Source organism: Delphinapterus leucas, chromosome 19, assembly GCF_059928025.1.
Source record: "Delphinapterus leucas isolate spDelLeu-1000000601 "Yukka" chromosome 19, BTC_Dleu_Yukka2, whole genome shotgun sequence".
NCBI lineage: Eukaryota > Metazoa > Chordata > Mammalia > Artiodactyla > Monodontidae > Delphinapterus > Delphinapterus leucas.
In genome coordinates this window covers 36892420-36920118 of record NC_143147.1, presented here as the reverse complement: position 1 = coordinate 36920118, position 27699 = coordinate 36892420, and the positions used below count along the sequence as shown (strand labels likewise).

The following is a 27699-nucleotide window of genomic DNA, read 5'->3' as shown; positions in this document are numbered from 1 at the left end:
AAAAATAAGAGAAACAGAGAATTTATGGAAGGCTTGCTATGTACTGAGTGCTATACTAGGAGGTACATACAGCATTGCACAGAATCTTTTTAAGAATCCTAGAGAGTATTCTTAGAAGAGAAATGAAGGCTCACACTGGTTAAGTTTCTCATCCAAGGTCACACAGCTAATAGGAAGCAGTACTGAAATTCTAAATCAGTAATGTATGATTCCTAAGTCTCTACCTTTTCTATTATGTCATGTTTTCTTAAATACGAGGAATCAGAATGAGATGGAATTAGTTCTGGAGTATTACTGACATACTTACAGGGGTGTTTCTGTGTTTTCTGAGGCTAGCAAATCCACCTGTGGATGAAGACTGGGTTTCAAGTTGTTTGTTACAACAGGACTTGTAGAGCTGAAATCTAGAACACAAAATGTACTTATTGCTTGGCTCTAAAACATTTTGTCCATCAGTTCTGTTGAATTTTCTGCTGTTTTTTTTTTTTTAAAAAAAACACCAAATTAAGGAGATTGAGATAGTTCTGTCACCGTAAAATCGTGGGATTTCCTGAAACAGAAATTCAAAAACATCATTTATGGCAACTGGAAAGAGAGAAATTCCCTGCCATAAAAAGAGGATGTTGTAAAGGTAGCAAACGTTATTGTGTTGGGTTTTCTAAAATCCCAAACTGACTCACAATGGAAGGGATTTTATGTTTTATCCTGTCAAGCACAAAAGTAAAAAGCTATGGCATATATAGAGCTCTACCCTCACCTCTCCAAACTCTCAAGTTCCCATAATCATGAGACACCCCAAAGAGAATAATTATTTCCACCCCCGCTCTGAAAATGCCTGATAAAAACTCAAGAAAACTCTTCAATATAATGGACTCCAAACATCCCACTGGTCTAAGCAAGCAGCCAACATTTTAGAAATGGGGTAAGTAATAAGAAAACCACAACTTGAGTGATACTGACTATTCTGATTCTAAAAAATCCTGCTAACATAAAAGGAAAACAAACTGATTTTAATTTGGCAGAAAATTCTGGATTTCAGCATTTTTCATCATCTTTACTTTGTAATTTACCAAAACTCTTTGGGAAGGGTAATAGGAGACAACAAATAAGACAGAGAAGGTAGGTAACCCTAAGCCTACAGTGCAACATCATTCATTTACCTTCACAGAAAACCATTAAAGCAACAATTGCTCTCACTTTATAAAGTAGGAAAGTCTCTAAGGTGGGTGGCTAAGAGGTGCCAGAACTGGGGTTTCAACTTGGACTTCCCTGACTCAAAAGCTTGTGATTTGCCCTCCACATTTCACCATCATGAGGCCTCATAATTCCTGATTTTGTCTATATGCATCAAATATTCCCCTTCCTGATGCTGTAGTATGGCAAAGAAAACCAAAGATAATAGTGAGTGGGTTCAGAGTAGGTTTAAGTATTGGCCATGGAGCTGAACAAGCTCTATAAGCAGGCCAGGCGAATTTGTCAAAATACTAAGCCAGTGGGATGAGTTTCAAGGACCTCCTCCACCAGACACATCCCATTCCTGAACTGGGTGTGACCTAACCATTTGTCAAGAAGTACTTAAATCTCCTGATATAGTTCTCTGATATTCAAACTGACTTCAGTTCTTCTCAGGTTCCATTTAATCAAGAAACCAAGAGAACTGTTTCACATCAAGCTCTTCCACTGGTCTGAAAAGGCCCATGTGCTTATTTACTTAAGTCTGAAAGCTGAGCATTCAGGGTGTTGAGTTCTCCCAAAGTGGCCCTATGCATCAGAGGGCTGCGACTCAGGTCAAGGAGATCAGAGGATGGGGCAGAAGGTTCACTGGTAGTCTGAAAACAAAGCAAACAAAAACACAATTTACAAAAAAATTATGTCAGGCAGTTTGTCACAGCTTTCTCCCCAGACTTTCCTTTGGAGAAAGGAAGATCCTATTTGGAAGTATCCTGAGAGAGAACTCTCCATTCAATAGACAATGCTAGTACTAATCACATCTCGCCACTGATATGGGTCCCTGCTTAATTAGAGAATCTTCTTATGACCTCGTATCAATAACTCAATGAGTTATTAAGGCAGATACTCTACACTACTAAAACCACTCCAAATCATTAATGCATGTCTTCTCTTTTTTAAGACTTGTTTTATATAAGCTTTGCTCCTTGCTGTAGAATTCATAAAATTTTCAATTGTTTATTTTATAACAGTTCTGTTTACTTACATTGGCATCTTCCCTCTGGTTCTTATTTTGCTCCAAAATCCTTTGTTGGTTTCGAATGAACCTGTTTGAATTAACAAAATGCAAGTATTTAAAAGAAAACAGATATGAAAATGCTATAATATTTAACAGAATTATTAATGTGCAAATATTTAGGGATAATCAGCCTCATCCCCAATTCCCAATAAAGTACTTTAATAAGTTTTTCCCAGTTTATAAAAGTAATAATGCCTTTAAAGAAAACTATGAGAAAATGGACAAATATTACAAATATGAATAATTCCATAATCAAGATATGGTTCCTATTAATATTATGATGTACTTCCTTCTAGTATTTTTTTCTGTAAGTTAATCTATTTTAAACTTAGTTGAAATTATACTTTACATAATTCTGTATTCTAATTCCATTATGTTCAGATCATTTTTCTAGTTATTCAGAAATACAACTTATAGTGGTTGCATACTTAACCTAATGAATCACATATATAAATATTCTCCTTATTCGCAAATATTTGAGTTGTTTCTAATTTTGCCAAAATTATCAAAAATGATCATTTTCCATAAAATTCACATACAATTAACATATTTTCACTGTTTAATCTTCATTTTTATAAGACACTTGACACCTAACAATATTACCTTTTACAACTTTGTTTTAATTTTACATTGTTCGTACACTGTGGGTAAAGGAGGAGCAGTTAAATAAATAAATAAGAGAATAGGTTTCAAAGAATAGTGAAGCTGAAATCCAAGGCACAAGTGTCAGTATTATTACTGAGTAGTTATAAGACCATACATATGATCCTCAGTTCTCCATCTACTCAAAGAGAATAGCAATATCTGAACCATTTCCTCAAAGTTATTCTCAAGGGCAAGATACAGACAGATAATACAGGTGGATGAATGTGGAAATGCTTTGCAAACTAAAAGTTGCTTTAGAAATACATAGCATTACTATTACGACACATTGATTCCATGAACCTAAACACTTTCAAGTCTAAAAGCTTATACTGAATTAAAACATGACTTAGGTTTAAGGATTTTCCCCTTTCTAACACACGTACTTCTTTTTCCATCTACTCATGGTATTGGCTTCCTGCATGCTAGCTAGTTATGTGCAAGGTATGAACAACCTTCACAAATCAAGCCTTGAGTAACAATTTCTGTTACCTTATTTGCACAGCTATTCCCTGGATGTAATGAGTGGAAACTTCTGGGGATTTTGGAATAGGGTGAATGTATTTTGCCTGTGGGATGGATGTGAATCTTTAGGGAACAGAGGGCAGACTGTGGTGAGCATGGTAAGTAGGATGATTCCCCTGCCAAGATATCCACATCCTAATCAATGGAACAGTGAATATGTTAGGTTAGATGGCATATGGAGTGAAGATTGCTAATGAGTGGACTTTAATAGGGAGATTATCCTGGACCACACAGATGAGCCCAGTGTAATCACAAAGGTCCTTAAATGTGGACGAGGGAGGCAGACGAAGGAAGCAAGAGGGATACAATGTGAGAAGGACCCGACCAGACAACTTTGGCTTTGAAGATGGAGGAAAGGGGTCAGGAGCCTAGAAAAGTGGCATAAGTTGCACAAGTTAAGGAAAAGATTTTCCTCCAAAAAGGAATGCAGCCCTGGTTCAAAGCTGAATCAGAAAAAGCTGTTCACAGAAATAACCCAGTCTCCTGATATCAAGACCAGATAAACACACATTCCCCCTTGGAGGAAGCTTTTAGTAAGTGGTCTTATGGTTTGTAATAGAATTCTCCAAAATGAAAACCATGAGTCAGCACTCTACTGAAAACCATATGGTTTTCCTTAGATATCTTCCCATTTACAAAGATTTATACCAACCACCCCCCCAAAAAGACCAAACAAACAAACAAAAAAAACCAAAAAAAAACGAAGGGCAAGGTTTGCTCAGTGGTAAGGGAACATGGTCACAGGGCTCACATCCCTCCCTTGGTGCCCTGTCACCTCTTCACAGAACGGCCGCTCTCCCTGACAGTGAGAGAGTGAGGGAAAGAACTTATTTTGCAGCTGTGGGTTTTACTTCCCTGATTCTCTAGGTTCATTCACGATGAGTGGGGAAAAAAAGTCTAGACAATAAATTAGAAGGCTCACTGGGACAAAAAGAGGAGGAGGACAAGAAATTAATATTTAATGTGCTAGCACCCAGCTAGGTGCTTTAATATACATTATCGCATTTAATTCTTAGAAACAAACAAATAAAATAAACAAACCCTCTCCAAATAGGTAGTATTATCCTCTTTAATAAATAGGAAAAAACCCAAATCGTAAAAAAAGTTAAGCAATTTGTCCAAAATCATCAGTAAGATTTGAATCCGGACCTGTTCACCTCCTTCCCTTATGTCACACTGGTCCCATTCTTCATCTGTTGGTGGGAAGTATGGCCACTAATTCCAGGAAATTCTCGACAGAAATGGTTCCCCTAAGGGCGTCTTGAAATGTCACTGTAACTAGGAGGAAAACCTCTGATATTTAGCAGGTAGGGGCCACATAAGGGAAAACTGCCCTACCCAAAATGCCAATACAACTCTTATTTGAAACAAGGATCTAGAAAAAGTTTGGGGATCTCAGAGACTCCAGAATTTCTATGCTAGGAAGGCCTAGGTACAGGTTTGGAAAGAGACCAGGAGACTTGCCTGAAGCTATGTTTGTATATAGCACTTCTCATTAAGACTGAGGAGAAAGCCACCTGTCAATCGAAGTATGCTGCCGCTCTTTGGGGCCGGGTTCTAGGTGCCGGCTCTCTCCCCAGGCCTGTTGTGCCTTCCCATAGCTTCACAACCATATGTGCTCTTACCTGCTCCTGGTTTAGTCAACTCCTCCTCATCCCATAGTTCTCAGCTTAAATGGTACTTCCTCACAGAAGCCTTCCTGTCCTTTTTCTGACCTGGATTAGGTCTGGCTGTTATTCTCACTAAATAGACCTCCTATTCACTGCATTTATTTCACTTTCCAAGTGTGTATATTTATATATATGATTGAAGGTGTTTTCCTGACTATAGGCTTGACTATAGATTACAATAGGTTATAAAACTATTACTTTGGGGCTTCCCTGGTGGTGCAGTGGTTGAGAGTCCGCCTACCGATGCAGGGGACACGGGTTCATGCCCCGGTGTGGGAAGATCCCACATGCCGCGGAGCGGCTGTGCCCGTGAGTCATGGCCGCTGAGCCTGCGCGTCCGGAGCCTGTGCTCCACAACGGGAGAGGCCACAACGGTGAGAGGCCCGCATACCACAAAAAAAAAAAAAAAAAAAAAAAAAGACTATTACTTTGATGAATGAATAAATGACTTGGAAACAACTTAAATGCCTAATAAGTGAACTGTGAGAGAAACGTGGACCATTATGCAGCTATTAAAAATAATGGTTTAGCCAAAGCATTTAAGAACATAGGATACACAAATACTGGTTTTACGGCAAAGAAAATCAAGGGAGAAACAAAAGTATATGTTCTTTATATGATCCCGACTATAAAAAAGTTTAGAAAAATACTAAAATGTTAGAAACAAAATTATGAGTACAGTCGACCCCTGTATCCACAGGTTCTGTATCTGTGGGTTCTGCATCTGAGGATTCAACCAACCTCAGATTGAAAATATTTGAAAAAGAAAAATTCCAGAAAGTTCTAAAAAGGAAACTTGAATTTGCCATGAACCAGCATCTATTTACATAGCATTTACATTTACTAGGTATTATAAGTAATCTAGAGATGATTTAAAGTGTACAGGAGGATGTGCATAGGTTATATGCAAATACTACACTATTTTACATAAAGGGCTTGAGCATCTGTGGATCTTGGTATCCTTGGGGGGGGTTCCTGGAAACAATCCCCTACAGATATCAAGAGATGACTGTGTTTAAACTTTTTGCCTTCATACTTTTCTGAATGGAATTTAGAAAAAAAATCTGTGTTCATATACAGATTATACTCACTGGCTACTCTGGTTTTGTGTAGACTATTTTCTCCATATAAATATCCTCCTCTCTTCTCTTTACCATTTCCATGTTGTTCTCCACCTCAAACTTAGGGTAAACCTCACTTTCACTACGACTCTTTGTTTATAGCATTGGTCTGTTTGAGAGCTTACAATGTGCTCAGTGCAGACAACATTCCGTGATTAAGATCCAGGCCCTGCTCACAGGGCAGTACGTGAGCATTGCTTACACTGCCTGTGAATGCCCCTCACACTGCTCAGGCACACGCTCATTCCTGCAAGCCATATCACACACTCCCAGAAGAGCAGGACCAGGATTCCCTATCTTGGGAGGAAGGCAGCCATGTCCAGAACTTGTTCCTGATCTTTCTGAGTGCTCACCTGTAGGCACTCTAAGAACACGGAGTACCTGGAGGTTAAACTAGCACTGGAGGAGGGTTGGAGAGGGCGTGCCATTGCTCACCTCTCATATCTAAGGATGGCGTTATTCAAATCCTCATTCACCTGAATTAGCTCAACAGTGACATCTTCATTCTCCACCACTACGAGCAGGTCCATGATCCTCTCCTGCATCTCCCGACCTGTCTTATAAAGTTTCTGTCAAAGAAGGAGAGAGATTTCTTCTTCAGTGCTAAAAAAACAACTGATTTGCCAATCTGTATACTACTGTGACCATCTCCACACTGAGTCACCTATGGGAGATTACCAACGTATTTAACTATGGACAGCTCATCCTTTCTCTATGAAGGATATCAGAACAATATTTTCCTCTAAAAATCAAAATGGGCATCATAAGGACAATAATGTACATTGCATGTAATGCTGGACTAGAAATCAGAAGTGGTGTACAGGAATTCTAGGTTCACTACTTATTAGCTGTGCTGTGTTAGGAAAAAAAAAATCACTTGTTTTCTAAATCTGTTTACTCACTTGACAAGTGAAAAATATACTACTTGCCACATCTACCTCAAGGGGTGACAGAAAATCAAATGAGGTGTATAATGAGGAACTATACAACTATAAAGAACTACATAAAACATAAAATGCTATTGTTGTTATTTGTGGTAATAGAAGAAAGTAATTAAAATGCATTTATAGCAGTATAATTTTCTTGTTATGTTTTACTTAAACATGTAACGTTTATAGTTACAACATCACATTCCAAGGTAAACTGAAGCAGGATTCAAAAACTAGTCATCAATGCCATTTTTATTTGGACTGCCTGGAATCACTGTATTACACAAGACTCTACTCCCCAAACCAGCTTTTTCTCATAAGCGTCAGAGGCACCTACAACAGACTTACTGACTCAGAATTGCCTAGGCTGAGAGTTTGGGAATTTACACTTTTTAACAAGCATCTCAAAGTGTTTCTTATGTACACTGATATTTGAGAACTGCTATCTTACAACTTACTTTCTCTTAGGCAAACCTCCAGTAAGCCTGAGGAACATAAAACTGGTATTAATATTCCTTCAAACCCACCCTGGCTAGAATTTGTCCATGTAATAATACATTAACATCAGGCAAGAACACAGGGAAGCTCCCCTTTCAAAATGAAAGCAGCAGAACTTGCTAAATCACAGCACTGTTACATTATCTGATCTTTTCCCTCAAGAAAGACAGACTTAAAAAAAAAAAAAAAAAGACCTGCTGAAAAACTTACACTTCACAAAACCATTTAGAATCTCAAACAATCTATCACAAGATTTCCAACAGGAAATCTCTAAATAAATAAATCAAACCACTACTAGCTGGCATTTAGACTCAGAGGTAAAGGCTACCATACCTCCACAAAATCTTAACAGAAGTATTTAGAAGACAGAAGAAAAGGGAAAGGAAAAAAAAAAAGTGAGACAGACAGATGACAGACTCTAGGTTTTCATACTTGCACTGTGCAACCAGAAAAACTGTCCCAGTTCCTAATGATGCGGTCACTGTCTGCAGCAGTTGACAAACTTTTTCTTAAAGGTCCAGATATTAAATATTTTCTGCTTTGTAGGCCACAAAGCCTGTGTTGTAACTATCCAACTCTGCCAAGGTGAGAGTTACCACACACAATATGTAAACAAATGGGTGTGGCCACATCCTAGTACAATTAAGTCAGGTGGTTGCTACATTTGAGTCACTTATGGTCCCCTGGTAGAGCACAAAGAGAAAAGACTTTAGACTCAGTGGACCAAAGGTCTCTCCCATCTACATACCTGATATGGGATATGGTTAAAACTTAGCCTCAGTTTACTTTTTTATCTGTAAAACAAGGATAACAACCATCTTATAGGGTTGTTGTCAGAACAGAAAATGATGCAGTTGAAACCCACATATGGCATACAGGGTAGTCAATGAATGTATTATGGTTGCCTAAGGAGGTGTCCCTAGCAGCTTAACTAGCAAACTAATATTATACATTCCTGGGACTTCCCTGGTGGTCTAGTGGATAAGACTCTGCACTCCCAATGCAGGGGGCCTGGGTTCGATCTCTGGTCAGGGAACTAGATCCGGCATGCATGCCACAACTAAGAAGTCTGCATGCCGCAACTAAGACCTGGTGCAGCCAAAATAAATACATATATATTTTTTTTAAAAAAGGAAAAAACTAAGAAGCATTTGGTTATAACCCCATGATGAACGAGAACTTTACCTCTGTTCTGCGTTAGTGTACAGAACAGTTCTCCTCTTTGCTCACTGGCAGCCTTGCTAGAACAATGTCAAGATCAAGGAAATACAATGGCTGTTAGATGCCTGTGACAAAAGTAGAAAGTAATCTGAAATGAATTTGCAGCCAACGTCAACAGCCCCCGGTCACATGAAGACTGTCCCTTTGCCCTCTCAAGAGACAGATGGAATGGAAACATGAAAGGGGCACCACATTTCTCAGCAGGTTTGCAAAGCAGAATTTGAAAAACCTCTTCAAAAGCCAGCCCACTCTGATCTTTGCAATTGATGTCTGTCTCAGAGGAGGGCCAAGCCACCTGGAAACAGCACAGATCAAGTACCATGGACCAAAAGGATGGGTCAGAAGTTCCCCACAGCAGGCACCTGCAGGGCTGTGGATGTGGGGAGCAAGGGGGAATGAGTTAAAATATGGAGGAACAGCTGCTGGTGCATATGCCCATCACAGAGGCCCTGGAATCGCCTCCCTTTACACCATATCAAAGCCCAGGCAGGCTTCTGAGCTAAAGTGATTCTAACAATCAATTCAAACGTCTTTGGAGCAAAACAAAAAGGAGCTCATTAAGAGCTTCCTCTTCTGACATCCAGATGGCTCCCACTCTTTCGCAGAGCATTCAGGAATTAAGGAAGAAGATTCTTCCACACTTTGAACTTCCACTGCAATTGTCCCACATTCACCAACACAGGGCAACTCAATAAAAAGAAAAACAAAAGTATCTGAACATATCCCTTGAAAAAGTAATAAAAGGAAGAAATGTGTTTGCTTAACAGCCTTCTCTGGAAATAATACCTCTGGCACTACTGCTATTACACATCTGCTCTCTCCCAGGACCTCCTACCAAGACAGCAAGAGACCCCGAGAACGTCCCTATATACTCAAAACCAAAACTGCCCCCGCTCACCATGAAACCAAACATTCCTCAGCATAACTTGCTCATACAGTTTCTTCTTTCTTTTACAGGCCTCTGTTGAATGAATGACAAGTTAACTGTTAACATAATCCTCCAGAAAATCATTAACTTCCAACTCTTTTTCCCAACTAAATATTGTAAACATCTTCAGTAACTCCTTAGCCCTTCTTTTGCCCTAAATCATTAATTCTTCAACAGAGGATCAATCTATTCAACTTAATAGACATTTGATAAGCTCACTCAGTACACAAAACATACACTCTAAATGTGCATAGCTGTATGGATTTATAAGTAGAGGTCTTGGTTACTGCCTTCAAGTTGCTTCCACTCTAGCTCAGGAGCTAATATATACCTACATGAACAGACAATAGGTTAGCCACCTATGCTAGAAAGTCAGTCCTGGGTTCAAAATGAGAAACAAGTGCTATACTGGATAGAACACAGCCTCAGGAAGACAAGGTTCCCACTCCAGCTCCATCACTCGCTTGCCACTGTGTGGACAAATCATTCCCTTTCTGAATATGTAGCCTCATCTGTAAAGGGAGATGGTCTTAATGGCATTGAAAGTCCCTTCCACTCTTAACACCTTACAAGTCTCTGAATGGGAAAGACAGTAAGAGCGGTCAGGGCAGATGACTTTTTATTTTACTCTCAGGTTTTTTTTTCTCAACTGTTACCAATTATTCTCACAGGACCAAATTTTAGATTCACATGATTTGACACTTCTCTAATAAGTTAGAGTAAGGCTTTTTCTAGTTGTGCTTTCAGAATTGGAGCTCACTTTATTCTACAGAAGACTAAAACATTCTCTTCTTTCATTGTCCTTACTGCGTCTAGGCAAAAACAAGACTAAAATGGGAGGTGAGCCACTCAAGGTAAGAGTACGGTGATTCAGAGACAACTACATAACACCTAGAAAACAAATGCAAGAACGTGCAGCAACATTTCATTACTGTGACCAGAACAGATACTTTTAACTCATCGCAATACTCATAGACTAGACGTGGCCTCAGAATCTTCGCACACCACTCCAGCAAGCTAAAAGAAATCCTGTCTCTGCCCCTAATGAAGTTCAAAGTCCAGGAGCAACATAGTGGTTGGGAAAGGTGTCTTTCACCAAAATAGTTTCATTGCCTAAGAATCTAACAAAGAGAAAGGAGCTCTGAGAATAAGCAGGGCTTCGGGATCTAACTGCTCGGCACGGATTGGAGGAACAGATAGGGGATTCCACATAAGTATACCAGATTTCAGACAGAAGGAAACAGACAACGCATTTCAAATAAACAGAACAGCTGCCAGAAGGTATGCACCAACAGACAAAACAGGAAATGCTTTTACTGTTAACAACTTCATATAAGACTGTGATCACTGGTAAAGTATATGTACAAGAAGAGCCGAGAAATTTTTGAGCGGAGACTTTTCCTACCGGCTGCACACCTTTCTTTTGCCTTCCAGATCCACCATCCATACTCTGCCCTGCTGTGTGCCCTGGGGGCTGGCCTGTAGCGGGCATACCACCAGGTCCCCTGCCCTCTAGCTTTTGACTGGGTTCAGCCCACAGGATGCACGGGGAGGAAATGGGAGGGCGAAGGAGAGTGAGGTCTGGATATTATCTTCATTCCTTCCACCAAAGGCACCACTACTCTCAAGGCTGCCTTCCTCATATTCTGCCCACTGGGTTCTGGCAAAAGTTTCTTCTTGCCTATTTATGCCTAGGGGTATTAGCTAATAGCCCAGGGTAACAAACTTGCTCCTGTGGTTTCTCTGAGCCCTGTGGTACCTCACTAAATAAACAGTACCTTGATTAAATTCTTTTCAAATTACCCAAATGGAGTATGCTATCTGTTTCACTGATAAGCCCTAAAAGGCATGAAAACAGAGCAATTTAAATAGTATGATACCAACACAGGGATAGACAAACAGATCAAACCAAGAGAACAGCCTCTGGAAAGACATCCTTCCACTAGAATAGAGAATATGATAAAGAGGTATTTGAAATCGGTGGAGAAGGTATAAATTGTTACTAAATGTTATTTGGACAACCAGCCATAAAACTGAAAAAGATAAATGAAGGGAAAATCTCTAACTGATACCAAGGATAAAGATTTTAATTTTATTTTTTAAATTAATTAATTAATTAATTTTGGCTGCGTTGGGTCTTCGTTGCTGCGCACAGGCTTTCTCTAGTTGCAGAGAGTGGGGGCTACTCTTCGTTGCGGTGCGCAGGCTTCTCATTGAAGTGGCTTCTCTTGTTGCGGAGCATGGGCTCTAGGCGCATGGGCTTCACTACCTGTGGCACGTGGGCTCAGTAGTTGTAGCTTGCAGGCTCTAGAGCACAGGATCAGTAGTTGTGGCACACAGGCTTAGTTGCTCCGCGGCATGTGGGAACTTCCCGGACCAGGGATCAAACCCGTGTCCCCTGCATTGGCAAACAGATTCTTAACTGCTGTGCCATCAGGGAAGTCCCAAGATTTTAATTTTAAACCACATAAAATAAAGGGAAAATCCATTAATTTATTAAAGATATTTTTGTTGAATGATTACATTGTGCAGCACTGCTCTGGGAGCGGAACCTGAGCAGTAAACAGGACAAGCCTTTGAAGCATCCATTCTAGAAGGCAAAGACAGCTGCACAAACATGCAGGAAAAGCATCAGTGTGCTGGGCAGAGAATGAAAAGGGGGTGAAAAAGAAAGTGATGACTTTAAACTGGGGAGCCAGTGAAGACCCCTCCGAGGAGGTAACATACTAAGTTGGAATGATGAGAAAAAGCTGGCCATTAAAAGACAGGGGAAGCATGAGAGTCAAGGGTGAAACAGCTCCCCGACAAGAACGAACTCAGTGTGTCCAGGGAATAGGAAGGTGGTCGCTGTGGCTGGACCAAGGACACATGAGCTATGGAAGGAAAGGTGGGCAGGAGCAGACTGGGAGAGGTTTTGTGGCCAGAGTAAGAAAGCTGGGTTTTATTCCAAGTGTAATGGGAAGCCACTGGAGGGTTTCCAGCAAGGAGCAACATGATCTGGTCTACCTTTTAGAAAGCTATAGAGATGCTCAATATCATTAGTTATTAGGGAAACGCAAATGAAAACTATAGTGAGATACCACTTCACACCTACTACATAGCTAAAAAACTCCAGAAAACCACAAGTGTTGGCAAGGAAGTGGAGAAATTGAAACCTGTGTGTTGCTGGTGGGAATGTAAAATGGTGCAGCCACTGTGGAAAAAAGTTTGGCAGTTCCTCAAAAAGTTAAACATAGAGTTTCTATATGACCTAGTGATGCTACTCTGAGGTATATACTCAAAAGAACATAGGTATTCAAACAAAAGCTTATACGTGAATGTTCACAGCAGCTATTCACAATAGCCAAAAGGTAGAAACAACTCAAATGTCCATCAGCTAATAAATAAATAAATAAATAAATAAAATACAGTATACCCATACAATGGAATATTGGGCCATAAAATGTGCTACAGCATGGTTGAACCTTGAAAACATTATAGTAAGTGAAAGAATCATTTTATGATTCCATTTATATGAAATATTCAGAATAGGTAAATAAATACACAGAAAGAGAAAGCAGATAACTGGTTGCCTGGGACTGGGCAAAAACAGGAAGGGAGAGAGATAGCTTAATGGGTATAGGGTTTCCTTTGGGGATGATGAAAATGTTTTGTAACTAAATAGAGGAAATGGTTACACTGTGAACATGAATTCCACTAAATTGTACACTTTAAACTGTAAACCTTAAAGTGATTAATTTTATGTTTTAACATAAAACTTTATGTTTTCACGTTTTTATTAATGTTGTGAGAATTCTACCTCAGTTAAAGAAAAGAAAAGCTATATAGTTCTTGATTTTCAACACAGCACTGTACTCAGTATCCTGAAAATACTTTTGACAACAAAATACCTAAAAATATTGGATACAATATAAAAGTATTTTAATGTGCATGCCTAAACTTTCAAGAAAGCATGAGAAGTCCTCAAAGGCTAAATCCAAATAGGATCCAAAGATATGAGAGGCAATAAAGGCACAAGGGCCCGAAAGGCACCCATCTGTCAATCTCTAATAACCCTGAGAGGCAGGAGACAAAGCCTGGGGCCCGAACAAGGTACTGAGATGCAGCTGGGACATCTGAATGGCTACGACCTATATACGAAATAAGAAATATACATATTGATCTTTGCCCCCCAGTGCTGACAGAGTTCCTAAATCCCTTGGAACTTCCCGGGTGATAGGAGCATCTTTTGTTCGGATGAGGCAACTCTTGATGGGCTCCTGGATGGGGGCTGGTCAACAGAAAGACTAAAACATGATTAGAAGCTTGGAACTTTTAGCCCTATCCTCCATCCTCCGGGTATGGAAGGGAGGCTAGAGATGAGAGTTAACTGATCATGCCTACTTGATGAAGCCTCCATAAAAACCCATAAACTTTGGGGTTCGGAGGGCTTCCAGTTGGTGAACATACCCATGTGCTGGGACAGGGGTGCACCTCAACTCCATAGGGACAGAAGCTTCAGTGTTTGGGACCCTTCGAGACCTCACCCTTTGTACCTCTTCACCTGGCTTTTCACCTGCATACTTTGTAACATCCTTTAGAATAAACCACTAAATATAAGTAATTGTCTCCTTGAGTTCTGTGAGCCATTCACGCAAATTATCAAACCTGAGGAGAGGGTTGTGGGAACCCCCGGTTTATAGCCTGTTGGTCAGAAGTATGGGAGACTTAAACTTGCAAAGGGCATCTGAAGTGGGGCAGCCTTGTGGGACCGAGCCCTTAACCTGTGGGATCTGATGCTAACTCTGGGTACTTAATGTCGGAATTGAATTTAATTTTAAGACACCCAGCTGGCATCAGAAAATCAGTCAGTGTGGGCAAAAAACCCATACATTTGGTGTCAGAAGTGCTGGTTGTGAGTAGTACAAAAAACAAAGTTTTCCTTTTGTTATATAAGTTAAAAAGTTAGAAAAAGCAGCTCAGCCCCACAAAGGAAAACGGCAAGGAGAAGGAGAAGCCTCATCTTTAGAGGGAGAGAAGGAAACTACGTATTCTTCCTGAGAATTCTAACAGCCTTTCTGCATTATCATCTCTAGGGATGAGACCCTCTGCCTTCAAAGTTTAAAAACCCTAGTGAGTGTTTTTCTTTTTTCTTCTGATTGCTGAAGTCCCATGTTCTCTTGGAAACCACAAGTTATTTGAAGTCCTTTTTCTCTGGTCTTATTAGTGACACTGGAAGTTCCCTGCTCCTGGAGGTATAGTGCTGGGACAGCAGAAGACAGACTCATGTCCATGTGAGTGCCTAAGGCCCATCCAATCTTACTCTGATTCTGAGGTTACTATAGGCTTCTTCTGAGGAAAGTCACACTGTAAGGGTCTCTTTCTTCTGGGACTGTGTGTACCTCAGTTGGCTGATCCCACCTACATTACTGGACTCTGAATATCCTCACTCTTCTGGTCCCCTGACGGTCTGTCTAAGCTGTCCTGTAATCCTTGGAATTTATTCTTATTTTCATATTTTGTCTGTCATTTCAAAGGGGTTTGGGGAAGAGGAGGTAAATTCTTTTAACAAGCTAAAAGAAAAAAAGTGGTTATTAGCTAGTTTGGGGAAAAAACAGTGTCTGTTTCACAGCTATCACAGTGGATTTCAGATACTTTTAGTACTTCTTTACAGATAAACTCTGAATGCCCTGTAATGCTCCTGGGTCCTCAATGCCTCCCACCTTGCCCACTACCCCAACTCTGATGACCCCACACCAGGCTCATGCTGAAGCCTCCAAAAGCCCCTGCGGTTACATGGGGAAGCTAGGCAGGAAGCCAGCGTTATCTGGGGGCCCTAACTCCACTAATCTGTAGATTTTACAACAGGGGTCCGCAACCCCCAGGCCACAGACCGGTAGCGGTCTGTGGCCTGTTAGGAACCGGGCCGCAGAGCAGGAGGTGAGCAGCGGGCAAATGAGCGAAGCTTCATCTGTATTTACAGCCGCTCCCCATCACTCGCAACCCATCGCTTGCGTTACTGCCTGAGCTCCGCCTCCTGTCAGATCAGTGGCGGCGTTAGATTCTCATGGGAGGACGAACCCCACTGTGAACTGCGCATGCAAGGGATCTAGGTTGCCTGCTCTGTATGAGAATCTAATGCCTGATGATCTGAGGTGGAGCTGAGGCAGTGATGCTAGCGCAGGTGAGTGGCTGCAAATACAGATTATCATTAGCAGAGAGGTTTGACTGCACAGAGACCATAATAAGTCAACTGCTTGCAGAATCATATCAAAACCCTATCAGTGAGTGGCAAGTGAAAACAATCTCAGGGCTCTCACTGATTCTGCATTATGGTGAGTTGTATAATTATTTCATTATATATTACAATGTAATAATAATAGAAATAAAGTGCACAATAAATGTAATGTGCTTGAATCATCCCAAAACCATCCCCCCACCAGCCCCAGTCCCTGGAAAAATTGCCTTCCACGAAACCGGTCCCTGATGCCAAAAACGTTGGGGGCCGCTGGTTTTACACAGTTGTGAGAAAACCTCTGAAAAAGCACAAACTAAAGAATTACTTTATTTCTCCATAGTCTGTCTTTGCTGGTTTCATTTTTAGATTCCATCACCTTATTTTAGATTGACCATAGTTGGACAGGATATTGTGATAGAAGAAATATATATTTGGTCTTTATCCCCAGTACCTAGCACAGAGCTTCTAAGACCCTGGGAATTTCCAGAGCAGTAGGATGAGAGAAGCATCTTTCGTTATTGATAAGAAGCCCCTTTCGACCAAGCCTGAGTTTATGCTAATGAGGTGATTCTTGGAGGATGGGGGCTGGCTGCCAGAGGAACCAACCCTGTGATTAGAAGGTTGAAACTTGCAACCTCCAGGAAGGGGAGAGGGACTGGGGGTTGAGTTAGTCACCAGTGGCCAATGATTAAATAAATCATGCCTTTGTAATGGAATCTCTATAAAACCCTAAACTACTGGGTTCAGAGAGCTTCTAGGTGGTGAACACACTCAGATGCTGGGAAGGTGGTGAACTCCAACTCCACAGGGACAGAAGCTCCTGTGCTCAGGACCCTTCCACACCTTGCTGTATGTATTCTTTGTCAACAACGGAAAAATGTCACCTGTCATATCAGTAAACAAAGGATGTTGCAGCCATCAAGCCATCACATTACAGCCTCCCCGACGGTGAGCCCTGAAGGAACTCAAGATAGGAACAGGATGCCCACCATCTAGCAGTCAGCCCCTGCAGCCACCCCCCAAGAGTGTACCCTGAGGAAAGTGAGGATGAGAAAGCACAGGATGCTGGCCCCAGATAGCTGAGGTGTATATCAAAGGAATGGCTTCAGTGAGCCCAGACTCCTGCATCTGTGCAAACATAGAAAAGCACTAAATTCTTTAACTTGAGATATCTGGTTTTCTTTCAGTAACAGTAATCTTTTGATGTTCCAATTACCTGGTCTTTGTTAAAAAAACTCCTATATATCCTGGCTCCTCCCTTGCTTCTTCAGAGTAGTACCTTAGAGCTATCTGAGAGGCTGTGTCTTGGGCTTAAGTCTTCAGTTTTGTCTACCGAATAAAACATAATTCAAAACTTTTAGGGACTTCCCTGGTAGTCCAGTGGTTAAGAATCTACCTTCCAATGCAGGGGACGCAGGTTCGATCCCTGATCGGGGAACTCAGATCCCACATGCTGCGGGGCAACTAAACCCACACACCACAACTAAAGAGCCCACATGCCACAACTACTGAGACCATGCACTCTGGAGCATGCGTGCCACAACTAGAGAAGCCCGCTATGAAAACCCAGCACAGCAAATAAAAAAACAAACAAAAAAACCAAAACTTTTAGGTTGTACATTTTTTCACTTGACATCTTCATCTGGCTATCATCTGTATCCTTTACAATGAACTGGTAATAGTAAGTAAAGTGTTTCCCTGGATTCCCTGAGCCATCCTAGCAAATTACTGGACCTGAGGAGGGGCTCACGGGGACCCCCGATTTGACTTGTAGCCAAAATGGGACAGAAGTGTGGGCAACCTGGGGACCCACTACTTGTGATTGGCGTCTGAAGTGGGGGCAGTCTTGTGGGACTAAGCCTCTTAACATGTGGGGTCTGTGCTATCTCTGGGTAGCTAGTGCCAGAATGATTTAATGTGAGGGAAAAAACTTCAGACCTGGTGTCTGAAGTGTTGTGAGTAGAGAAATAGTTTTCTTTTACGAGGTTATTTAGATTACAAGAAAAAGTTCAAATACCTGTCAAAAGAATTTAAAAACAATGCTCCCCGCACCAGCTCTCTATCTGTTACTAACAAAACGCATTAAGAGAGAAAAATAAAGTTACACATTCAATAGGCTCCATAAACAAATTGACCTGGGGCCAGAACCATTCAACTTGAATTGGCCATGAGTAGTGTTCTAATGTTGATTTACAGCCCAAGTCTCTTTACTATTCAAGGCAACACACAACCCTAAGCTCTGGCATCAAAACAGCAACCAGCAAATCAGCATTATCCTTGCAAAACGCAACCAAACATCTGTACCCAAAGACTTGGACACAAAAAGGCATTTCAGTGCACTCCACGATGGCACCAAATAAAACTGGATGCACATATTTGAATGGGATGTTTCAGTGTACATTTTACTGAAGGATTGATTGTTTGCCACAGATGGATAAAAACATGAGAGAAAAATCCTATCACTTCATTTGAGAGCTCTGAAAGGCTGGGAAGACTGTGTGGAACTAGGAATATTGCCATGTCCATTTTTGAAAAACATTATCTGCCACATACCCTTTTACTTTGATATTTACTTTTTAAATTTTAGTTTAACATGCTTGTTAACATCATGAGTCACAGAATTTATATCTGTGAATACCTTTGATTGTGGATTTTTTAAAAGGGATTACTACACAGGAACTCTATGATTAATTTTCGTTTTAATCTCCTCATAACTTGGATGTATAAATGAAGAGCTAAGCTCTTATCTTAGCTCTTCATTTTATATATATATAGAAACTAAGTCCAATGATAGTAAATGACTTGCCCAAGTCCAGGAACCATAAGAATCATTAGCAAAATGATATAACGTTCCTAAGTAAAATATCTTAAAAATAATATACTTAAAACCACTGATCCAAAATACTGATTTATTTCTCAATGCATATTACTCTGATGTTCTATAGGATATTAACAGATACTTAGCAACTAGAGATTCTTTAGTCAAAAAGTCTGTAAATTTTGGGTTAAAGACTCTTTGCACAGACGCAAAAACCCTCAACAAAATATTAGCAAACCAAATCCAACAACACATGAAAAGGATCATATACCATGATCAAGTTGGATTCATCCCAGGCTCACAAGGATGGTTCAACATATGCAAATCAGTCAATGTGATACACCACATCAACAAAAAACAAGACAAAAACCACATGATCATCTCAACAGATGCAGAAAAAGCATTTGATAAAATTCAGCATCCATTCATGATAAAAACTCTTGCCAAAGCGTGTAGAGAGGGAACATATCTCAACATTATGAAAGCCATTTTATGACAAACCCACAGCCAACATAATACTAAATGGTGAAAAGCTGAAAGCCTTCCCAATAAATTCTGGAACAAGACTAGGATGCCTACTCTCACCACTTCTATTCAACACAGTATTGGAAGTCACAGCAAGAGCAATCAGACAGAAAAAAGAAATAAAATTATCCAAATTGCAAGAGAAAAGGTAAAACTGTCATTATATGTGGCCAATAGGATATCTATATAGAAAACCCTAAAGACTCCACTCAAAAACTATTAAAACTGATAAATGAATTCAGCAAGGTAGCAGTATACAAGATTAATACACAGAAATCTGTTGCATTTCTTTCACTAACAATGAAATATCAGAAAGGGAAAGTAAAAAAAAATACTGTTTAAAATTGCATCAAAAAAAAAAAAACAAACCTAGGAATAAGCCTAACCAAGGAGATGAAAGACTTATATGCTGAGAACTATAAAACACTGATAAAAGAAATCAAAGATGATTCAAGGAAATGGAAAGATATCACATGTTCTTGGATTGGAAGAATTAATATAGTTAAAATGGCCATACTACTCAAAGCAATCCACAGATTTAATGTGATCCCTATCAAATTACCCATAACATTTTTCACAAAATTAGAATAACCCTAAAATTTATACAGAACACAAGAGACACAGAATTGCCAAAGCAATCCTGAGGAAAAAGAACAAAGCTGGAGGCATAACCATTGGAGACTTCAGACAATACTACAGAGCGACAGTAACTGAAACAGTGTGGTATCGGCACAAAAACAGACATATAGATAAATGGAACTGAATAGAGAGCCCAGAAATAAACCCACGGTCACACCTAAATAGGTCACACCACACCTACAGTCAGGTAATCTTTGACAAAGGAGGCAAGAATATACAATGGAGAAAAGACAGTCTCTTCAGCAAGTGGTGCTGGGAAAGTTGGACAGTCACATGTAAATCAATGAAGTTAGAACACTCCCTCACACCATAAACAAAAATAAGCTCAAAACAGCTTAAAGACTTAAACATAAGACATGACACCATAAAACTCCTAGAAGAGAACACAAGCAAAACAGTCTCTGATGTAAATTGTAGCAATGTTTTCTTAGGTCAGTCTCCCAAGGCAATAGAAATAAACAAATGAGACCTAATCGAACTTACAAGCTTTTGCACAGAAAAGTAAACCATAAACAAAACAAAAAGACAACCTACAGACCGGGAGAAAATCTTTGCAAACAATGTGACCGACAAGGGCTTAATTTCCAAAATATACAAAACAGCTCATACAACTCAATAACAAAAAAACAAACAACCCAGTCAAAAGACATACATTTGGCCAACAGGCACATGAAAAGATGCTCAACATTGCTAATTATTAGAGAAATGCAAATCAAAGCTGCAATGAGGTATCATCTCACACTGGTCAGAATTGCCACCACCAAAAAATCTACAAATAATAAATACTGGAGAGGGTATGGAGAAAATAGAACCCTCCTACACTGTTGGTGGGAATGTAAACTGATACAGCCACTACGGAAAAACAGTATGGAGGTTCCTTCCAAAACTAAAAACAGAGTAACCATATGACCCAGCAATCCCACTCCTGGACATATATCCAGAAAAGATGAAAGATCTAGTTCAAAAAGATACACACCCCAATGTTCATAGCGGCACTACTTATAACACCCATGACATGGAAGCAACCTAAGTGTCCATCAACAAATGAATGGATGAAGAAGATGTGGTATATACATATATACACAATGGAATACTACTCAGCCAAAAAAAAGAATGAAACAATGCCATTTGCAGCAACCTAGAGATGATCATACTAAGTGAAGTAAGTCAGACAGAGAAAGACAAATATTATATGATATCACTCACATGTGCAATCTAAAAAATAGTCCAAATGAACTTATTTACAAAACAGAAACAGACTCACAGACGTAGAAAACAAATTTATGGTTACCAAAGGGGAAGGGGTTGGGGGAGGGATAAATTAGGACGATATATAAAATATATCTACCATATATAAAACAGATAATAAGGATTTACTGTATAGCACAGGGAACTATATTCAATATCTTGTAATAACCTATAATGGAAAAGAATCAAATAAAATAATATAGATATATACATATATATGTATTGATATAACCGAATCACTTTGCTCTACACCTGAAACTAACACAACATTGTAAATCAACTATACTTCAATAAAAAAAGGCTCTCAGAGCTTTTACTACACTAATGAACTTTTTGACCCTCCAAGAGGAGAAATACAGTAAACAATAGGTTTTGGAACTTATTTGACCACAGATGTCATATTCCCTACATAGTATACAACATAAGACCAGTAGGAAATGCTGTCTTAAATTGTTTCCGAGAGTTGTGTCTTGCTTCCCCCAGAAGTTGTCATCTCAGTGTTCACCAGAGGACTCTTTCTAAAGTTTTATCTGGTTATGCAGTCCTTCAGCTTATATCCCTTTAATGGCTTCCTTCTGCCACCTGGGTTAAGCCCACTCAGGCATGGCATATCAAGTCTGCAATAACCTGTGCAGACCAGATCTTGCCACCCTTCTCCTGGAACCTGATGCTCCCAAGCTGTGGTTTAAAACCCTCTGTGCACCTGAGGGATACCACAAACTCAAATCCACTGATAGTGGGTAGGAGGTGGCAAGGGGTTCCTTGAGGGGTGTGTCTGATTCCCTTGTGGTCTCTGGAGGTAGGCTTGCATAGATATAACTTGAGAAATGACCTGTTTTTTTCTTTTTTTTTTAAATCGTTTAAAAATGTAAAACCCATTCTGAGTTCACAGACAACTGAAGCCTGCATATAACCCACTGGCCACAGCATGCTGACCCCTGGATTAGAGGAAAGCACAATCCAGGACACTCAAGACTGCGCACAATGAGTACTGCCACAGAACATGGAAGGAAATGAAGGATGCTCCATGACTAGAGACCGTGGAAGCCAGAAGAAGACAGTATGAGGGGCAGCTAACAAACAGCTGAGGTACAGTAGTGAGACAACTGGACAAGACAACCTGTGCTCACGCCTCTCTCCCCATGTGAGACCAGACAGCTGAGGCAGGAGCGTCTGTGTCTAGGTGGGAGCAATGCTTGGGACAGAGACATAGGGTACTGTTTCCAGTTGCTGGTAGCAACCAGGAAAAATAGGAAGCATATAACTTAGAAGACCAGCTACCAATATAACCCACCCAGCATCATCCCGTGCCAATGCTACGTACTCTGAAAACAGCAGCAAACACAGAAATACTCAGAAATAGTACTAAGAACAAGCTGCAGTAACAGTGTTTTCCACTTGGCATGGGCAAGCTGGGTCACAGAAATGCAGACGAGCTGTCAGGGATCTCACACAAAAATAAGCTCACTATCACCAGTCTATCCAGATACTTGAGAAGTGAAATGAAAGAGGTGATGAGCAAAAGAACTTGTACCCAAGGAAAGAGAATCCACAGAGCAAATGGAAAAGCACTTTAAAAATAATTACTATCCTTAGAAAGACAAAAGGAGAAAGCATATCCGTGAAAGAACTATTATAAAAATTGAAATAAATTTTTAAAATAAAAAAATGTTGAAATAAAACATTCATTAGGAGGGCCGAATAGAGAATCTGATGTTCACATTTAAGAGAAATAAGACATAAAATTGAGAAGCTTTGCTAGAACTACAGCATAAAAGAAGGAAGAAACAAAACGTTTATAAAAGTTGAGATAAAAATATAACTGAAAGTTCCATCATCTAAATAATGTTCCATACAAAGATAGAAAGAATACTAGAAAAGAAATATCTGAAATAAGAGCTGAGAATTTCCCAGAAGTAAAATACACTTAAGCTGACAGGGCAAGAGGCCTATCAAGTATTGATACTAAGCAGGTTAAGTAAGGTGAATACACACATGCACATACATGCACACATATCCCTAGACACAGTATAGTGAAATTTCAGAAGCATTAAAGAGAAATCACAAATACAATCAGAAAAACAGATTATGAAACAAAGGTGCAAGAATACATAATATGATGCTTCTCAGTAGCACCACTGGGTGCAAGAACAATGGAGCAGTATCTTTGAAGGACTTAAGGAAAATAATTCTGTACCTAGGCCAAATTGCGAGCCCTTAACATGGCAGCCAAAAGACATCTTTGAACACGTAAACACTCAAAGTTTACCACTAGTAACAATTTAAGGAGATAGCAGTTAAATACAGGTGGTAATGTTGAAAAAGGACATTTTTACACCACTGATTGTTTCCCAAACAAGCAATAATCAAGAAAAATGTTATTTATTAACAAGCGAAGGACTTAAAGGAAAGATAACAACAACATGAGAAGTGGGGAGTGGAATCAGAGAAAAGTAAAAATATAAGTTTCTTAACTTTGGAGGGAAGAAAAAGATTTAGAAACTGATTTTTTTCCTCTAACTGCTTCTAAAATAATGTGTTAAAGTGTGTGTTAAAACTTAAAATTGATGGGCTTCCCTGGTGGCGCAGTGGTTGAGAGTCCACCTGCCGATGCAGGGGACACGGGTTCACGCCCCGGTCCGGGAAGATCCCACATGCCGTGGAGCAGCTGGGCCTGTGAGCCATGGCCGCTGAGCCTGCGCGTCCGGAGCCTGTGCGTCCGGAGCCTGTGCTCCACAACGGGAGGGGCCACAACAGTGAGAGGCCCACGTACCACAAAAAAAAAAAAAAAACTTAAAATTGAAAATTAGAACAAACCATTAGAGGGGAAAAGTGCGCTGGATGTAGAGACACAGAAGAGGATCTCGGAGGGCCCCCACTCCAGTCATAATGAGCTGCCCGTGTCCTTCACATGCCCATACACAACCAAATGCACTGTCCACTTGCTCCTCCACAGCGTCGGCACTGCCTCCACCTAAACCTTTCCAAAAACCGTCACCTTTCTCCTTGCCCCCACCCCTGAACCCACAGTATGATAAATACATTTCTATTATAGCATCAATACTTTATTAAACTTGTTATTTACAAAACACTCTTGCTCACTAGACCTAAGTTCCTTAAGGACTAGGACAGCCTCCTCATTTCTATATCCTTTAACACATTATAGTTACTCATTATGTTTGCTGAATAGATAGGTAACTTTTACACACTGAAAACAATTAGAGGTTAGTAGAGGCTGTATATGGCTAGGCTATGAATGATTAAATGATGTTAAATTATTTATTGCAAGAGGGTAAGTACCACGTCTAAGTTACCACGGCATTTCTGATAAAGTCATCCTTGCAGCTTCTTGTTAAGTTTAAAAATCAAGTAAACATGCTGGAGCATGGACTAGTCAATATTACGGTGCCTTCCATCTCCAAGGCTCTAAGTTTAGAGAATAACTTTCAGGGACTGCTTGTCCCTGAAATCATACTACACCTGCAGAAGCTCTATGTCTTCATGGTTTTCAGACCCAGGAATATTCTCCATCAATATGGCAGACATCACTCTCACATTCATTTTCACCATGTCCAATTCACTGCGCAGTTTTCCAATCTGTCGAGAGCAACACAATCACCAGTAAGTGTGACACAAAGAATGGCTACCTTGTTTCTTGCTTGCAGAGAAAACACTTTTGTAAAATTTAATATTTTCAAATTTATACAAATGTACATATAATTATTTTACAAATGTACAATCTGTCACCTTCTAAAAGGTCTTGAGAGCTCTTGTAATAAATTTAAAACTATGCTCTAGGAAAGTTAATGAAGGGAAAAAGTCAGATTGGAACCAATATGGAGAAGGGAGAAGGTAACCATATCAGCAACCTGAAGAAAATGGCAAACGTTAGTCTGGGTTTCTTAGAAACAAATGGGAGAGAAAAAAGTGGATGTTTTATAGTCCCACGGTATTAGAGAGGGAAGAATCAAGAGAGAAACACTTTTTTTTCTTCCTGGATTAAATTCTAAGAGGAATTAATCACATGGATTGTTATATAATACCGAATAATATAAAGTCTTAAATGACAGTTCCCTTATAGCAGGACAGAAATGAGCTTCATTTAATAATTGCTTGTCTAAACATTAGATAAACAGATATAGACAAACAAGTAAATGTAATTCAGTTGGCACAGTTAATAAGAGTAATAAGATGACCACTTACTGAGCTCTCTGGAATGGCATACAGACAGTCCTATCAGGAGCAACAGGAATCAACTTACACAAGATCCATCCCACAGCCAAGCCTCCACAAAGCCACAAAAGCCACTCGACGAGGACAACTGTTAAAAGCTCAGGCTTTTAGAATCAGGCAGAATCCATGGGATTAATTCCACTTAGAGTTGAACCATCATAACTTATACAGTGTCACTAAGCTTCAGTCCCCTCCTCTGTAAAATGAGGTTAAAATGTACCTCTACCTTATGATAATATTGTTAAGAATAAACAAACTATATATAAAGTACTTAGAACTTAGAAAAAGTCATCAATAAATACAGTCATTGCTGTTGTTACCTGTTCTGGGACCAACATAATAGTGGAGCTCTTGGAAACTACAGAAGAAAGAGCTGGTGCAGTAGGAACAGATGGTGGTGGATTTGGTGAGATCTGAGCAGTCTATCAACATGAAATATAGAAATATTATTATTTAAATTAACTCAGCCACTCCAAGTCCAGTTTTTCCATTCAGATGACTCAGTCACTAGGGAGAGTGAGCCCTCAGGACAAAGCCTTCACAAAGATCAGACTTTTGGTATACACCTGAATTGCTTTTTCTACCAAGGCAGGACTCACCAATACGCAGAAGGAAAGAATTACTGTCTTTACGTTATGGAAATCATAGGAAGTTAGGAGATGAATTATAATCAGTCACTACAAGTGTTCTAAGTTCAAAACCTTGAAAGTTGCTTGCAAACTTGAGAATGAATACATGTGAACATTGCGAAACTCTTCTATGGGCACAGTATTAATAAACAAATCTATTATATGAATACCTATAATAGAGACCCCTGCCTGTCTAGCACCAATCTTTTCTTTTGGAAACTGTCCCTCTTCTGCTCTACCTAAATAATTTCTATATGGAGCAACCCCGTTCTTATATGACCTTAGTTAATTTGTGCAGAAATGGAAAACTGACCTAGGTTGGTTCAATGAGGCCCTTCTCTGAAATTTTGGACGTGGAATGTGAAAAAGCTAAGGCTGTAATATGAAAATTTGGGAGCTACGTTGTTTACCATGTGGAAAAAGCTAGTCTGCAATGAGAGAGAAGAACGAAGCTGATGATCAAAGGAAGGCAGACAAGTAACAAGGCATTTGAATGCTTGGTTCTCTGTTCAAAGATCCAGCTAACACCACCCTCCTTGCGGCTTGTATTTTATGAGGTATCACAGTATCCTTCTAACAGATTAATCTTTTAGGTGAAGCTAGGTGGAGCTAGGGTGGTCCCTTTCAAAGAGAAAAGACCCATGCACTACACTGTCTTACTCTACATAGGTCAAGGAACGGCCTCCTACCTCTTGTCTGGCTGTTTCAGCCACTGCATCTGATGGAGGAAACTGAACACCTTTCTTAAGGAGGTCCAGGTACACTTCTTTCACTTCACTTACATCCACAGCTCCTGGGAAACCCTGCGACCATGTCTGAATTCAAGAGATGGAAAGTTCCAGAGATAAATAAGCAGCAAAACAAAACACAACTCCTAAACTGGTGACAGAAAATGAGAGATTGACAATTATGTACCTTACTCAGAAAAGGAAAGCTACTTTTGAATGTACATTTTTAGAGACTAGAAAAATCATATATATATACATATATATATATAAATATATATACATATATATATATAAATATATATTTATATAACATCTTTATTGGAGTATAATTGCTTTACAATGGTGTGTTAGTTTCTGCTTTGTAACAAAGTGAATCAGTTATACATATACATATGTTCCCATATCACCTCCCTCTTGTGTCTCCCTCCCTCCCACCCTCCCTATCCCATCCCTCTAGGTGGTCACAAAGCACTGAGCTGATCTCCCTGTGCTATGCAGCTGCTTCCCGCTAGCTATCTATTTTACATTTGGTAGTATATATTAGACCATGCCACTCTCTCACTTTGTCCCAGCTTACCCTTCCCCCTCCCCATGTCCTCAAGTCCATTCTCTACGCCAGCGTCCTTATTCCTGTCATGCCCCTAGGTTCTTCATGACCACTTTTTTAAAAATTTAGATTCCATATATATGTGTTAGCATACAGTATTTGTTTTTCTCTTTTTGACATACTTCACTCTGTATGACAGATTCTAGGTCCATCCACCTCACTACAAATAACTCAATTTTGTTTCTTTTTATGGCTGAGTAATATTCTATTGTATATATGTGCCACATCTTCTTTATCCAGTCATCTGTCGATGGACACTTAGGTTGCTTGCAT

At 39.8% G+C, this 27699-nt stretch overlaps 1 protein-coding gene across 5 annotated transcripts in view; it reads right to left on the bottom strand.

Moving 5' to 3' along the window:
* TOM1L1 (target of myb1 like 1 membrane trafficking protein) overlaps window positions 1–27699 on the bottom strand; it is a 52500-nt gene that overhangs the window by 14152 nt on the left and 10649 nt on the right. For 3 of the 5 annotated variants that reach the window (XR_016388957.1, XM_022552524.3, XM_022552525.2), the window contains exons 5-11: window positions 26781–26906; window positions 25783–25884; window positions 24710–24826; window positions 6642–6775; window positions 2216–2276; window positions 1712–1829; window positions 308–404 (exon numbers count right to left, since the gene is read on the bottom strand). Coding sequence is in view for 4 of the 5 variants with exons in the window: in XM_022552524.3 (XP_022408232.1) it covers window positions 308–404; window positions 1712–1829; window positions 2216–2276; window positions 6642–6775; window positions 24710–24826; window positions 25783–25884; window positions 26781–26906 (755 nt within the window). In the remaining variant the exon portion in view is untranslated. Of the gene's footprint in view, window positions 1–307; window positions 405–1703; window positions 1830–2215; window positions 2277–6641; window positions 6776–24709; window positions 24827–25782; window positions 25885–26780; window positions 26907–27699 lie in introns of those variants that run through there. The other 2 variants (XM_089900858.1, XM_089900859.1) reach the window with 2 other exon arrangements.